The 14,987-nt window shown below is 45.6% G+C and overlaps 2 protein-coding genes and 1 long non-coding RNA gene across 3 annotated transcripts; 2 read left to right on the plus strand and 1 right to left on the minus strand.

The window, feature by feature from the left end:
• The first annotated feature begins 96 nt into the window (after nucleotides 1-96).
• Nucleotides 97-7,071, plus strand: LOC137474669 (heat shock 70 kDa protein 12A-like). The gene is made up of 4 exons (XM_068191442.1): nucleotides 97-378; nucleotides 1,563-1,787; nucleotides 2,153-2,324; nucleotides 3,228-7,071. Exons 1-4 carry the CDS (start codon nucleotides 97-99, stop codon nucleotides 4,286-4,288), a joined length of 1,740 nt encoding a protein of 579 aa, XP_068047543.1. The 3' UTR covers nucleotides 4,289-7,071.
• LOC137474679 (uncharacterized) lies at nucleotides 5,613-11,486 on the minus strand. The gene is made up of 3 exons (XR_010999448.1): nucleotides 11,397-11,486; nucleotides 6,965-7,100; nucleotides 5,613-5,746 (listed from the first exon to the last, which is right to left on the minus strand). It is a non-coding gene; the product is annotated as an uncharacterized lncRNA (long non-coding RNA).
• On the plus strand, nucleotides 9,446-13,060 carry LOC137474677 (cytoglobin-1-like). Its single transcript, XM_068191468.1, has 3 exons — nucleotides 9,446-9,709; nucleotides 11,436-11,667; nucleotides 12,845-13,060. The coding sequence occupies exons 1-3, from the start codon at nucleotides 9,615-9,617 to the stop codon at nucleotides 12,971-12,973; spliced, it is 456 nt and encodes a 151-aa protein (XP_068047569.1). The 5' UTR covers nucleotides 9,446-9,614; the 3' UTR covers nucleotides 12,974-13,060.
• The last annotated feature ends 1,927 nt before the right edge of the window (nucleotides 13,061-14,987 follow it).

Consider the following 14,987-nt stretch of genomic DNA (forward strand, 5'->3'; position numbering starts at 1 on the left):
TTCCCTCTGCAATATCAGTCCTTTCAGTTTCAGTTCAGACCCATCTGTTCACTCCTCTCTGCTCCCAGAGCTGTGCACCTCCGCACTGCAGTGGCCATGGCCAGCCAGTCAGTCTTTGTTGTTGCTATAGATTTTGGCACATCCTACAGCGGGTACTGTTTTTCTCTTGCTTCAGGTACAGACCAAATCCGCCAGGTTTACTGGGGAGCAGAGCACGGGTTAAAGACCCCAAAGATGCCTACGAGCATTTTGTTCAACCAGAAGCAGGAGTTCAAATATTTTGGTTATGATGCTGTGATGAAGTACAAGAGCCTGCCCTCCAGCCAAGCTGACAGCTGGTACTTCTTCCAGAACTTCAAGATGCAGCTGTACAACACGGTAGGTGGGAGAGTTACTACTAACAGGGGTCGGGGCTATTCATTTATTTGAGGGGTGGGAGTTAGACAATCCATGAAGAGGGCTAAGTCTGGTTGATGAGAATGAATGAACACAAGTATTTTGATGAACAAAAGAAATTATTTTTTTTAATTGCCAAAAGCTTCCAGGCCCTTCCTTTATGATGTTTTTTTGTCTAAAGACAATAAAACATGACTGCACACATGGGTGAAGGCAAGTACCTGTTCCTAATAAAAAGCTGCCCTGTTCCCGAGGTTGACAGAGAAACTGGTCTCCCTCTGTGAGTCCCTACCTTAGTCCTCAACAAGAAACAAGGATCAAGTGAAATTTCCTGTAATTCAAAGGAGATGGGCAGTCTCGGGATTACCTAAGATCTCATCCCATGTTATACAGCTCCTCCTTGTCTCTCCCTCTCTTGAAATGTTATGCTGAAGCTAATGTACGGGTGTCCAGCTGTCCTAGAAGCCTGCAGTGGCTTTATCAAATTTCTCTCTGAAGGCTCTGTGCTGGTTTGGAATAGTTCACAGCTTTATCTGTGTTTGCTTGTTCAGCCAAACACCAGGCTACCTTAGGGCCTTCCTGTCTGTGCTCCAGGGTCCCACAGGCCCTCTCAAGCATCGAATAAGGCAGAGCACAAGGCCAGTCCCAGGAAAAGCCTCAGGTCCTCTCTTTGGTGGATGGGAGGCCTCTTTGAAGATTTTCCTTCCCAGGACAGCTGGTAATGATGTGGTCTGTCACAATGTGACCTCTGGAGTGGTTGGTTCTCATTCACTTTCAGCAGGGGCTGGAGAGAGGTTTTAGTTCAGAACTATTTCTCTGCATCTGAGGAGCAAATGGTGAAGAAAAAATTAATTACAGAATCACTCCCCACTGGCTCTTCAGGAATCTATAGGATCTACAGGGTCTTTACAAAATTTGGCCTAGGAGAAACAGCTGAATTATCAACCACATTGACATTTTGCCTACTGAATCACAGGTGTGGTGGGTAAGCAGTTTGGTAGCTGACCTGTGCCACTTAGACTCAGCCACAGTAGTGAAGTCAGTGCTGGGAGTTTGGCTTGGAGACAGAGGTGTCTGTGTGCCTTATGTGCTGCAGTGCTTAGTGTGAAGGGGACAGGTCTCATACTGACACTGCACCAAGTGACCCTGGGCCTTTTTTTCGGTAGAATGTCACAGCTGGCATGAAGCTGAAAGCCACCAATGGAAAGTTCCTTCCTGCCTTGACAGTCTTTTCCGAAAGCCTGCGCTACATGAAGGAACATGCTTTGAACACCATTAAGGAGGCCTCTTTCCAAACTGTCTACAATGAGGAGGAGATCACCTGGGTCATTACTGTCCCAGCCATATGGAACGCTGCTGCCAAGCAGTTCATGCGTCTGGCAGCAAAAGAGGTATGGCAGCAAAAGAGCAGGGGTTCCTACATTTCCTCAAATTACCTTTGGAGGTTTCTTTGCCCAATTGAGCCACAGGAACGCCTCAATATATAAACAACATATATTTCAAATTTCAGTCCGTTGGGCAGAGAAATCTTCCACGTTGAGGGTGGTGAGGGAGAGTATGTCCCCAAATGGCAGTACAACAGCTCTGCCCTCTCTCCCCACCGGTTAGAAATGAGCCCCACAGAGACCAGCAGTGCAAGAACCACCACCCCTGCATGAGCTGCTGGGGTGAGAACAGTCTCTCTAGCAGGTGATGATCATGCAGCAGTTATCTCACCCCTTTTCCTTGACCTGACTCCTCTCTTTTGTCATTTTAGGCAGGAATTATCTCTGACATGCTCTCTAGGAACCTGATCATTGCCTTGGAGCCAGAAGCTGCATCACTGTGGTGCAAGCAGCTTCCACATGAAGGGTTTATGGCAGACAGCAGTGACAAGAAGAAGTTTGAAGACTCCCCTGGGATCCAGTATATTGTCGTTGACTGTGGAGGTAAAATTTTCCCTGTTTAACAGGTACCATCTTTGCTGGGCACGGTGCATGGCTATTTCACAATATGGCCAGAGGTCCCAGAGCTTGGACTCCACCACTGTGCTTGTCATGGTTTTTTTTTATGTTATTTCTCACCTAATGAGATGCTGTGAGCAGGAAGAAAAATAGGAGGAAAGAATAGGATTGTGTCTCACACTGCAGTGCTCTTCAGGCCAGACAGTCACAACACGAGGCCCTGCCTTCGCTCAGATCAGCTGGCGTGGTGTGCCAGCATCAGCCACCGGCACACACCATGTGCTCTTGTGTAGCCTGAGCTCGCAGCCTCCTCTCCCAAAGCAACTGTAGTTAGTGCCCAGTGAAGTGACCAAAGAGAAGAGCCAGCAGGAACTGGAGAGTAAATCATTAAGAATATTTGATGAAGCATTTCTCAGTAATATCTCTAGATTCCTGAGTTTTTTTGGTATGATGTGAATTTTCTGCCAAAAGCAGTCTGGTGGTTGCGAACAAACACTGAAAAGGCATCAAAAGGACCACAAGTTCCTGAGAGTCTTCTCACCACTGCTCAGGAGTCAGCCACCTATGTGAGCAGGCCAGGCTCGCTTTGTGATCAGACAGGAGATTGGCTTGTTCAGTGAGCAAGCCGGAGCATCCAGCTCAGTTATTATACAGAAATAACTGTGGGAGCCTCGTGAGACCAGGCTTTTAAACAAAAGTGCATAAATTTAAGAAATCTAGAGAAGTATAGGCAATAGCAGAAGAGTGAGGATAAGGAAAGAAAGCGGCGGAAAAGTACATATGTCAATCAGGAATTCAGAAGATAAGATTAAATTCGTGGAAGCTCACGTACCTTAAAGCAAACAGCACAATTAATTTGAGTCTCTGTGTGTGTGTTTGCATGTGTAGGTGGCACTGTAGACATCACAGTACATGAGATCCAAGAAAACCATTACCTAAAGGAGCTACATAAGGCAACTGGAGGTGGATGGGGAGGCAACAGAGTGGATGAAAACTTCATCAGTTTCCTCAAGGAAATATTCAGTGATGGTGTATGGGATGAATATGTGAAGAAGCACCCTACTGAATTACAAACTATGATGTACAACTTCAGCCTACAGAAATGCTCTGCTAGCAGGGAGGCAGTCTACATACATTGCTACTACAACCTGACCAGAGTGGCAGGGTCCAAGAAGGACATCTCCCAGTTCTTTGAAAAAGTAGCAGGAACTGTGTGGTGTGATGGGACAATCATGATTACATATGAGAAAATGAAGAGCTTCTTTGACTACAGTATCAACAATATCATTTGTGCTTTGAGGGAAATTCTTTGCAAACCTGAGGTGGACAAAGTCCAGTACATTTTACTTGTGGGAGGCTTTGCATCCAGCATCATCCTGCGAGATGCAGTCAGGCAGGCCTTTAGCAGCAGGTATCACATCCTTTGTCCCATGGAGGCCCAGGCAGCCATTGTAAAAGGGGCTGTTTTATTTGGAGTTAATCCACACATCATTACCTCAAGAATCAGCTGTAGGACATATGGCTTGAGAGTATGTGAGAAATTTGATGGTGCTATCCATGACACCCGTAAACGGAGGGTCTCAAAAACAGGTGACTATATTTATTGCACAGATCTCTTCCAGAAACTGGTGGAAATTGGGGAGTCAGTGAACATACATGAAGCTGTCCACTATGATTTCTTTCCAACAGAACCAGATCAAACAAAGGTAACCTTTGCTTTCTATTGTACGAAAAAACAGAATGCTCAGTATGTGGATGAGGAAGGGATGGAACAGCTTGGTTTCTGTGTAGTGCCATCACCAGACACAAGTCTGGGGATAAATCGCAGGCTGAAGGTGGAGATTAAATTTGGGCTCACTGAATTTAAAGCCACATGTACTGATGTTACTTCCCAAGAAAGTCGGACAGTTATAATAGATTTTTTATCTTATAATTACTCATCATATTGAACAGATCTTAGATGCCTTTTCCAACCATTATAATTCTAACAATTCTATGACTTCTACAGTAGAGGAGACAATTGGACCAATAAGTCCATCATTAAACTTTCTATTTACAGAGGAAAACTACTGGCCTGATCCTCTGGTTCCTTCCATTCCTCACGAACCACCCTTTCAGTCGAACACCTCATTTTCTCTTGTATCTGACAGCAGGTTTTTCTGCTGCTTTATCTCATGCCCTTTTAGCTTGCATCTTTGAACACAATAGTCCATACCACCAATACAATCATCTGTGACCTACCTGTGTTTGATAGAAAGCCTCTGGACTGGTGTCTAACTTACACATAAAGCAGCCCATAGCTGTGTATTTTAGCCTGATGTCTTCTTGCAGCTATGTCTTCTCTTTCTCTGACATCAGGTCACTTTATCTGGATTCCAGGTTTAATTCTGCTGGGAGTGTCATTCAATGGATTTCTGTTTTCTTCAGAATATAATTTATATAAACTCTATGTAATTAAAGCTCCAGTGTCCAAGACAAGGGAGCTGAGTGAAGTCTAGGGGCTTGTGTTCAAACCTGTAGGAGTGCTGTTTCCATTAAATGACTGGGTGGTTCAGTCTCATTAATTGGGCAGATATGAATACCAGATTGTAAGATTACTGACATGAATAGTGCATTATGCTGCTGCCTGATGCCTCTGTCCAGCTCTGGGGTACTCTGCATCTCTGATTTGGGCATGATATTTTCTATATCTCTAAAAGCTGATTTCTTTACTCCTGCCTGCAGCACCTGTGCAAAAGTTGAGCACTGTGAAGGCTGCATGGGCCTAAATTTGTCCACGAAAAGGATGTAGTCCTGCAGTGTGCTGCATCTGGCTGAGGTGGAGCTAACTTTCTTCATAGCAAGCCTTATGTTCGTGTGTGGTTTGGGTCCAGAATAATGCTGATAGCACACTGATGGTTCAGGGAGGGCTGGGGTTTCCGGAGTTGGCTTTCTTCCACTTTACTAAGGATGTAAAGTTTCTCTGCTGAACACCAGCCTCCACCAATGCAAATTCTTGGTTAGCTGGATACATTGCAAGAAAACTCAGCACTGTCATCCTTATTAGTTGAACGATCACGTTAGAGTCACTGCTGGCCATGTACTGAATGTTGCTAATCGTGAGAGCAGCATTCAGAGGACTAACCTGTGTATATGATATGCCCTATAATATGTAAAAGTGGAACAACTTTGAAATTACTACCTTTGCTTTCACATTTAAAATGTTATGCATGCAATAAAAATATTCACAACAGACACCTGTGTGCATTTCTACCATGTTGGGTGGTACTACTCTGTACTCTTCATAAGGGCTGTTCTGGGGGCTAGGTCCCAAGAAGCTGAGTAATCCTGCTTTTTTCTTACCCTTTGCATTTGGTATTTTCACCAGTGGAAAGCCCAACACAGCTCCACCCGAGCTCACCAAGGCCCTGCAGTGGGAAGAGAAGTATGGTCTGGGAAAGTGGCAGTGGGGAAAGTCTTTCCCACCCATGTGCTAGGTGGGCTTTGGGATTCAGACATTGACACCGATAGTAGTGACTGCAGCTCCTGGTTTTGCTTGCTTTGTTGAGCTGATTATGTTGATAACCTCAGACACTGAGCATGAGAAGATGCAGGTGTTTGTCCTTTCTGTGAAAGCAGCACTGAGTGTCAGGGTTTTGAGCCAAGCACCCCTGAAACCTGGCAATATGGGGAGCTCTACCCTCAGCCTGACACTGCCACGGGTGTTGGGAAAATAAGAGTTACATCTACTGAGCCCCTCACAGCCATCCTCTGAAACAGCTGTGTCTGCTGAGCTGGGGATTAACCCCGCTGAACAACAAATCAGGTGTTTATGCTAAAAATCACAGAATCACAGATCCCCAAGTTTCAAGGATAAGAAAAGACATTGAGGTTTGCAGTGCCTGTAACCAGGACATCAATGAGTTCTAGAAATGTGATGGCCGTCTGGATCCTAAATGGCTGGGTGAGTAGAAGGTGCCACCCATTTCTGTGGCTGGATCTTTCTAGCTGCCTTTTGCCTAAAGCACGTGATTTCTTGGAAATTGAGAGAAAGCAACCCCCACTCTGCAGAACTGACACCACTTCCTGGCAGCGGAGTGGGAGGTACATCCTCTTCTCCCCGGCTGGGGATAGAGAGAGGAACAGCTTTGCCACTGCCCAAACACCATGGCTGTGCTTTCTGCTCCAGATTTCCCAGTGCCATCCTGGCTCACCCTGCTCACCCTGCTTGCTTGATGTCAGAGGAAATTAAAGATTCACAAAAAATTCACAGTAACTATAAGTTAGCCTTGAAACCATGACAGTGGGGTGCTGGAGCAATGGAACTGTGAAGACACCCTAGGGACAGAATCCTACAAATCCTTGTCTTTGACAAGTAATGGATCAAATAGATTCAAGCAGAAACTGCAACAGAGGTTTAACAATATTAGATGAAACAATAACTTAGCAACAGGTGATAGGATGTAAAGACAACCTCAAGTTACCTTAGATAATTATAATGTTAAAGAACACATCCCCAAGGGAATTTGTATGTGGAAATGACAGGATAATGAACTGGACTTAGATCAGCACATGCACATTAAAAATTTTGTTACACAAGCATGAGTGACCAATCTCCTGTTTCTGTATGATTCTTTTTTGGTTACCTTTTTGTAAAAAGGACTCTGCTGGTTTTCCAGAAGGTTGGAAAAGGCCTGGCCTAGCACCCTATTCTTCAGATTTGTAATAAAATAATATCTTGACTCAATGTGTTGGTTGGCTCTTACACACGAGAATTCCTTTCTTTAGGGATAACATCCAGAGGAGCTTCACCCCTGTTAGAAAATATGTCTCTTCATGCAATAGAAATTATGCTTGAAAGGATTCACTTCCTTTGGCATAATAAAACAAACCACGGGAGAGGAAAAAGAAATAAACCAAGCACTCATCCTCTTGCCCACATGGGGGGAGGTGTCAGCAATGACTGTGATTAAACAGCACATTTTTCATAGCTTTTCCATTTCCAGGCCAAAATAAATGGGTTTCTGGAGCTTTGTTGCTTCAATTGCTAGAGATTGCTGAGATGTAGCATAAATGTATATAGCCCTGTTAGAGATGTCAAAACTTTATGAGGGATTATTGTGTTCATTTTACAAGGACTTGGCAAATCATGCAGGGGGAAAATAGAAGATAATTTTGCAAACCAGTAAAAGTAACACCAGAGGATGGAAGAATAGAAAAGCATGTCACATGGTGAACGTGCTTGAGGGAAGATGTCACTGTTTTGTCTGGTCAGGGATTGCCCTGTGCTGCTGACACCTGACTTGGTTGCAGACAAAATTGTCACACTGCGCCCCAGAACTGGGCCAACCAAGTAAGATTAATGTGCCTCCATGGAAACATGTTTAAGAAGGGGCAGGGAACACTGAAAAGGAGAGACAAGTTCAGGTACAGTATCCAACAGGATGATAACCAGTGGAAGAGCCCATGCTGGAGCAGTTGAGTAGGACACAAGGAGCAGCAAGAGCAAGGGACTCCCACACAACAACCCCAGCTCCTGCACCATCCATGGTCTCACCAAAAGGTTTGGTTGTAACCTGCAGCATGGGGTGGGGAAACAGGACAGGGGGAAGTGAGGCATCTAAGTGTTGGCTGGCTGCTTTGTTACTTGGCAATAAAGTAATTGGATTGAAATTTCTCAACTCAAAATAGGTATTTTTTGGCCCACGACAGGATGTCTGACTATATATCAAGGGATGGAGCATGTTCATACTGCAGTGTCCCAGAGGAGAATGGGGGAGAGCAGAGAAGAAGTCTACTAGGGAATCATAAAATGTTTTGGATTGGAAGGGACTTAAAAGATCATCTTGTTCCAACCCCTCTGCCATGGGCAGGGACACCTTCAACTAGACCAAGTAGCTCAAAGTCCCATCTAGCTTGGCCTTGAACTCTTTCAGGGATGAGGAACCCACAACTGCTTTGCAGCTTTCTATCAGACTGCTCTTTGTTTGCTGTGAGGTAAAAAGGGAGAGGGAGACAAGAGGGGACAGATTTCAGTGAAGCAATTTGAGGCCTCCCTCAGCAGCAGTGGGACACAACCCCACCAAGACCAGTAAGTCTCTGTGACTTTGCAGCCAGCATTTTCCTTCTGCCCTGGGGTATCAGGCTGTTTTTTTCTTGACATGCTGCATATTTTCCCCTCACACCTGTTCCTTCCCTCCTCTAAACCATCACAAACAATATGAGGTTTTGTCTGCCCTCAGCATCCAGCAGCAGTTTCTCAAGCCCCTTAGCCCTTATTTTGCATGCGTGCCCTAGACTTAACCAGAACATTCCTGCCAGAGGTTAAGCCCAGGCATTGCATGGATAATCCATGAAAACTTTTTGCCTCCAGTTCCAAGTGACCGTGACGATAACAAGTCCAGAGATGCTGTCTGCAGCTCCACCCTGGCCCTTCTTCCACCCCTTATCTCTCTCCCAGGCAGTCAGAGCTCAGAGATAGGACAGAAATCCCAGCTGCAAGCCAAGAGGGTTAGGAAAGTGAAATGCCTATGCTCCTGGCCTGGCTGTGCTGCACCCTTTACCTCCAGTGCTAAAATGAAGTGGTTTTGCAGGGCACTATGGCCAAGGATGCTATGCCACGCTGCCATCACCATCCCTGCAACGCTGTCATTTTGGGCTGGCGAAGCCTCCTAACCTCATGGGACCAAGGCTGGGAGCAGCTGTGGGGTGAGCCCCTGTTAAACCAGAGAGCTGTGGGGAAAGCGGAGACCGTGACATGAAGGCAGGACTGGAGAGAACTGCTGGAGCTAGAAACAGGATCTTTGACTGAGAGACCAAAGAGTGCCAGGGAGAGGGGAGGGCAGGACACCACAGTGCCCTCAGCACAGCAGCACTCTTGGGAGAAAACCAGGAAAATTAGTGCTCAGGCAAGGATCACCTTCAGGAAAAGGAGACAAGCACTGGCTTTGGCAGGGGTGAGAGGGGAAGGGAACTGATCTTTTTTTTCCCCACTGAACACTGCCTTTTTTCCCTTCTCAGACAGTGAGACCTTTGCTTTGGCCCCTGACCTATGACTACAGGGCTAGTCCTCCTCCTCATGTGGTTGGTTTCTTTCCTGATTAAAAGTGATTAGGTAGCTCTAAAACCTGCAGAAATGTTACTGAGGGTAACAGAGACAAAGAGACCCTTCAAGATCTCTTAAATCCCCAGGGCAGTATTTAGAGAGCCCCGAGGAGAGAACTGGAGCAGAAAGACCCTGCCAGGACCTCTGTCCTCCCTCCTGCTGCACCCTCTGTTGCCAATATCTCCTCCACCATGTCACTTTCTGAAGCAGAGGTGCAAAGTGCCCGTGGTGCCTGGGAGAAGATATATGTGGATGCTGAGGACAATGGGACAGCTGTGCTGGTCAGGTAAGGAAAGAGCCCATCCAACTGCTGCCCCAGAGGGGAGAAGGGGGAACAGCAAGGATGGAGTTACTGCCTAGGAGCATGCCATGATGTTTTTCATGCAGCCCTTGCTGGGAAGAGGAGCAATCCACACGAGGTAAAATAAAAAGAAAAGGGTAAGGGGGTGGAAAAAGAAGAGGAGACAAGAACAGTATCTTCACCCATGTAAGGTAAAGAAAAGAAAGTGTGGTATGAAAGAGAAAGAGAATGGGAACAAAATGTGGGCGTTATTTCCCTCTTCCTCTTTACCTCTAAACTCTTTTAATGCTTTTTTTAAACGCAGTATTTCACTTCTGATTCTCCTTCAGCTTCAGTCCATCTGTTCCACTGTATTATACCCTTTCTGTGGACTTTCTTCTCTTAGTTTCCATCCTGTTTCCCTCTCTTTTGTTCACCTTTCACATATTCATCTGGGACTTGCATCACCTCCATAAGCATGGATCAGTTCAAATACTATTTCTAGTTATCAGGTATTTACCCCTCCCTCCAGCTTTCTTGTATATCACACTTTGTGCCTGGATTACCCTCATGAAGCCTTACATGCTGCTCTTTCCTTCTGAGGGCGACACAGTCTGAGCACAGTTAGGGTCAGAAATGTAGCCATAAAATGTTAGTAGCATCCAGTAGCTTGCCTCCCTGGGGTAATTTACTCTAGAAGGCTTTGCTTTAGTGTCCTACAGCACCAGACCTGCCTATAGAGAGTTTGGGGCTTCCCAGGACGAGAGACATGGCCATTATGGAAAGAGTCCAACAAAGGGCCAGTAAGATGATGAGGGGACTGTAGTATCTCTCCTATAAAGAAAGGCAGAGAAAGCTATGATTGTTCAGCCTGGAGAAGAGAAAGCTCAGGGGAATCTTGTCAATGTGTACATAAAAACCTGAAGAGAGAGTGCAAAGAAGGCAGAGCCAGGCTCGTCTCAGTGGTGCCACGAGACAGGACCAGAGTCAATGGGCCCAAACTGAAACACAGGAGGTTCCCTTGAACATCGAGAAAGCCCAACCATTTTGTGATTCTGTGAAATGCAATGTGGAATTAGCTATGGATATTTCAGGTGCATAACCTGTTTACCCAAAGGAGTAAACAGCTTTTTTTAAAAGAGTTTGACCAAGATGACTGTAATTGATCCAAGGTAATTTCAAACACACTGAATTGTGTTACTTTTGAATAAATGGAATGAGCAGTACCCCATACTCAAACAACAATCCATCACAGGCAGTAAGAAAGCTTTGCAGTGGACTACAGGAAGGGGTTAATTAACAAATCCAATAGTAGGGCTTCTCTATGAAAACACCCACCAGTATCACAGTGGTCGTATCTGCTGTCCACAACATTTTTGGGAATATTAAACTGTCACAGTCACCCCATGTGAACGTGCTCTCACTTCTTTGTGAAAGTAACACTGAGAAAATATTATCTTTAGAAGGAGTGGAGTAAGTTCATTTTAAGGTGGAATGAGCAAAGTAAATGTCTTGGGGAGAGGCAAGGGAGAGAGGACTGGCTGCTATGTGCATGGTAGTTATGCACAGATGCAAAAGGCAAAGGAGAAACAAGGAATGCAGTTCAAGTGTCTGTTCTAATAAAGAGAAGGGGAAAAGGGACTTAAATGCAGAAGGCAAGGCCTGGAATGTGTGGCTGTGTCTGCCCTGATACCTTGGTCCACAAGTCAGGACGTCTCTCGTTCCTCAACAGGATGTTTACTGAGCACCCAGACACCAAGTCCTACTTCACACATTTCAAAGGCATGGACTCTGCCGAAGAGATGAAACAGTCAGATCAAGTCAGGGGCCATGGCAAGAAGGTTTTCAGTGCCATCAATGACATGGTGCAACACCTGGACAACTCTGAGGCTTTTCTTGGGATAGTGACCCCACTTGGCAAGAAACATGCCACCCAGCTGAAGATTGACCCCAAAAACTTTAGGGTGAGTGAGCAGCCCTCTTCCCAAAGGGTGTAATTGTGAGGAGGGCATGTTTTCCCCTTTGACGGGTAGAACTGAGGAACATAGGCTTTGTATGTAGGAATACATATATATGCCTCAAGAGAACGGAGGTGCTGGAAGGTGAGATGGTTGGTGGTGGAAGATGGCAGGAGTGGGAGATCTGGCATCAGCAGGGAACAAGGCTGTACAGCTGATGCGGTGCAGGCAGGTGATGTGGTGGGAACTGCACAGCTGCCCATGAGCTGTAGAGGGTTTTCTCAGTGCAATACAGTTCCCACACCTGCCATTTAATAACAAGATACAGAAAAGTAGTTTAACACTGGACTTCTGTCCCTGATGTATTTTTTATCTTGTAACAGGAGCTGAGCTTTTCCAGGACAACTAAACCAGCTGTTACTGAACAACAGTAACAACAGCATTGTCATAATTAAACAAACTCAAATAATAAATACAGGATCAAATTAATTGCCCAGATCCACCTAAGGTCACTAGCAGAGTGAATTTATAACTGTTTTGTCTGCTTCACACAGCAAAAAGAGGCACCTTCTGGCAAAGATTATTTCCAAATGAAGGTGATTTCCAAAGCAATGGGCCCAATTTTCAATGAGTGGGGAAAATAAGGGATGATTTCTGGCTGAAAATACTTTTTCAGGGTAAAAATGCACACAAAACAATAAATGCTGCACAGGAAAGGAGTGGCATTTCAAAGTGGCATACCACCTACCTGACTGCAAGGACTCTGCTACAGAGAGCTGGATAGCTAATGAGCAGGAAAGATCAGGGAAAAACTTACCCCCTAAGCCATGTATTCCATAGGTGTCCAACAAAGGGCTCATCATGGCCTCTAAATATTTGGGACACTCCCCTGCCTGGAGAAGGATTGCAGTGGATGGACAAAGCACATCAGTCCTATATAGCCATCCTTAAGTGACAGATGCAGTCAACATTAACTAGGGTAGTTAAAAACACCAGCAGCAGTTTTTTGTGAATTCTATAATGCAGCTTATTTTCCATGCCCTGTTACAAGCTCTGCAGGTCATGTTCTGTGAATTGTTCTTGTACCCCTTTCTGCCCTCCAAGAATCCCAACTAAAGATGTGTAAGTTCTTATGCCTCTAATATGGAGAAAACTGGTTGTTTCTTCCCTTCTCCTTGTTTAGATTATCTGTGACATTATCTTACAACTGATGGAGGAGAAATTTGGCGGAGACTGCAAAGCTTCCTTTGAGAAGGTGACCAATGAAATCTGTACCCACCTGAACAATATCTACAAAGAGGAGGGTTGGTGAGGATGTGCACCCTCCAGGCTTTTCAAACAACTTACCAGCACTGATTTGCTGCTTTTGGGCCCCCAGCCACAGCTGGAAAAATTAAAATTTAGAAGTAAAAAAGGCAAGAAAAAAGGCTTATACAATATAGATATCAATGTCAATAATTTCCTTAGCAAACTTGAGTTTCTACAGCTAAACAAAACCTGCAGATACATCAAAGTCAACCAATAAATCCTGAGATGCTTTGCAGTTTCAGTGTTTCAGGTGGGTTCCTCTGGCCACCGTCCTTGAAGACTACGTTTTAAGATGGTGACTTTAAGCTTTCTATTCCTAAGAGAAAGACTTGCTGCTGCCAGCAGTACCAGCAGCTCTTTGGCTCACCTACCACCTCTCCATCCTCATGAATGACAGGAAGGAGACCATTTTGAAGCATCTCCAGAATCTTGGCAGAGGTCATTACTTAAGAGGCTTGAGTATTGTTTTGTTTGAACTTAAACAAGGGGGAAGTGGTGTACGGGAATGACCAGCATCTGGGAGAGACATGAGGAAAGTCCCATCTTGCACGAGCCAGAAGAGTCACCCAACCTTGGTTTCTCAGAGCAGCTTTCAGCACAAGGGATGACAACTCTGAGTGTGGTCACCACTGGACCCCTGTGGGCAGGAATGAACATCTCCAGGGTGTGGATTTCACTGTGTTACTCCCAGGAAGTTACTTGGGTTGAGTTCCCACAGAAAGCAAAAGTAGAGCTCACTGGCTCATGTGCACTCAAAATGCACCCAGCTGATGGAGACTGCTGCCTGCTGCGTGGGTGGCACAGGGGGCTCAGCCTGGCATGGGACTCATCCTGTCCAGTCACACAGCCTGAGCCTCCCTTCAGTGCTAACTGGGTCCTGAACTATTTAATTGCTTTTGTTTGTATTCCTTAGACTTGGTGAAATAATCAGCTAGTAAGTGCAAATAACCACATGCTGGTTTGCTTCAGTGTAATGCAATAAACACAGAGAAAGTAGATGTGCCCTCTCATTTGATTCACAGAAAAGGTGATGTGCAGCAAGTGGCAGCTGGTTTCAGTGCACAGTTACTGGTGGTACTGGGGGATTTCCAAAACCAGCTCAAGCTCCCACCCAGGCACTCATCACACTTGTGGCAGTCAGGCTGCTCATGGTTTTCACTTAACCATGATGCAATAGTTTTGTAGACAAGTAAAAATGCAGAGTATAGTAGTTTTCCTCACCCACTGCATTTGGCAAAGGATGCTAAATCCCAGTAAGTCCAGAAGAGGAACTCTAGCCAGAGGGGAAGATGGGGCAGAGGCTGCTTTATTTGCTTCGGTTTTCTGTTCAGCTTGGGGAGAAAGGGAAGCATTATGCACAGCATTGCCAAGGACTGTAAAACAAGAACAAGACGTGTAAAAGAATATTTACAGTCTCAAATCCCTCTGAAGGAGTACAAGTAGTTAAAGCTCTGAAAAGAGGTGGTGCAGTTCTTTACTCCCATTGCTCTGCTGCAAACCAGTTTGAGCTTTGGAAGATTTGAAGGCAGCAATTAGAAAAGTTACAGTGGTTCCAAAGCAAAGTCCCCACCCACTTACCACCTTCCAGAGATGGAGACAGAGGCTCGAGCTGGGCTGAAGGTGCCTGAGGGCCAGTGCTGTAAAAGTGCCTGCTTTGCAGCCTCTCTGAGCCAGCACCTGGAACGATTTCTAGCCCTTGTGCACTTAACTGAGCATCATCATCTATACTTTAACACAGTCAGCACTTGTCAGACAATTTCAGCCTGGGAAAGGCCTGTACAGCCACAGCAGCTCCTGCTGCTCTCAGGCCCTTTGTGACCTTGCTGGTGTCCAGCCCTGCTTTGCTGCTAGTTAATCCTGCCTTTCTGATGGTGCATCTCCTAGAACTCTGCCTGCCTGCAGTGCTCTGGCAGCACCACTGAGCCTAGGGGAAGGGAAGGGATTTGGGACTGCAGTTTCCCAAGCAACAGGAAGTGAAAGCCAGAGCCAGGAGAGGTAAGTCATGAGAGACTTACTAA

This window comes from Anomalospiza imberbis, chromosome 5 (genome assembly GCF_031753505.1).
Source record: "Anomalospiza imberbis isolate Cuckoo-Finch-1a 21T00152 chromosome 5, ASM3175350v1, whole genome shotgun sequence".
Classification (NCBI taxonomy): domain Eukaryota; kingdom Metazoa; phylum Chordata; class Aves; order Passeriformes; family Viduidae; genus Anomalospiza; species Anomalospiza imberbis.

Bases quoted from the DNA above. Each gene is read 5' to 3' on its own strand.
- LOC137474669 (XM_068191442.1), top strand. From the start codon at position 97: ATGGCCAGCCAGTCAGTCTTTGTTGTTGCTATAGATTTTGGCACATCC. The intron at 379-1,562 runs GTAGGTGGGAGA...TTTTTTCGGTAG, and splicing joins AGATGCAGCTGTACAACACG to AATGTCACAGCTGGCATGAA. The intron at 1,788-2,152 runs GTATGGCAGCAA...TTGTCATTTTAG, and splicing joins TGCGTCTGGCAGCAAAAGAG to GCAGGAATTATCTCTGACAT.
- LOC137474677 (XM_068191468.1), top strand. From the start codon at position 9,615: ATGTCACTTTCTGAAGCAGAGGTGCAAAGTGCCCGTGGTGCCTGGGAG. The intron at 9,710-11,435 runs GTAAGGAAAGAG...GTTCCTCAACAG, and splicing joins GGGACAGCTGTGCTGGTCAG to GATGTTTACTGAGCACCCAG. The intron at 11,668-12,844 runs GTGAGTGAGCAG...CTCCTTGTTTAG, and splicing joins TTGACCCCAAAAACTTTAGG to ATTATCTGTGACATTATCTT.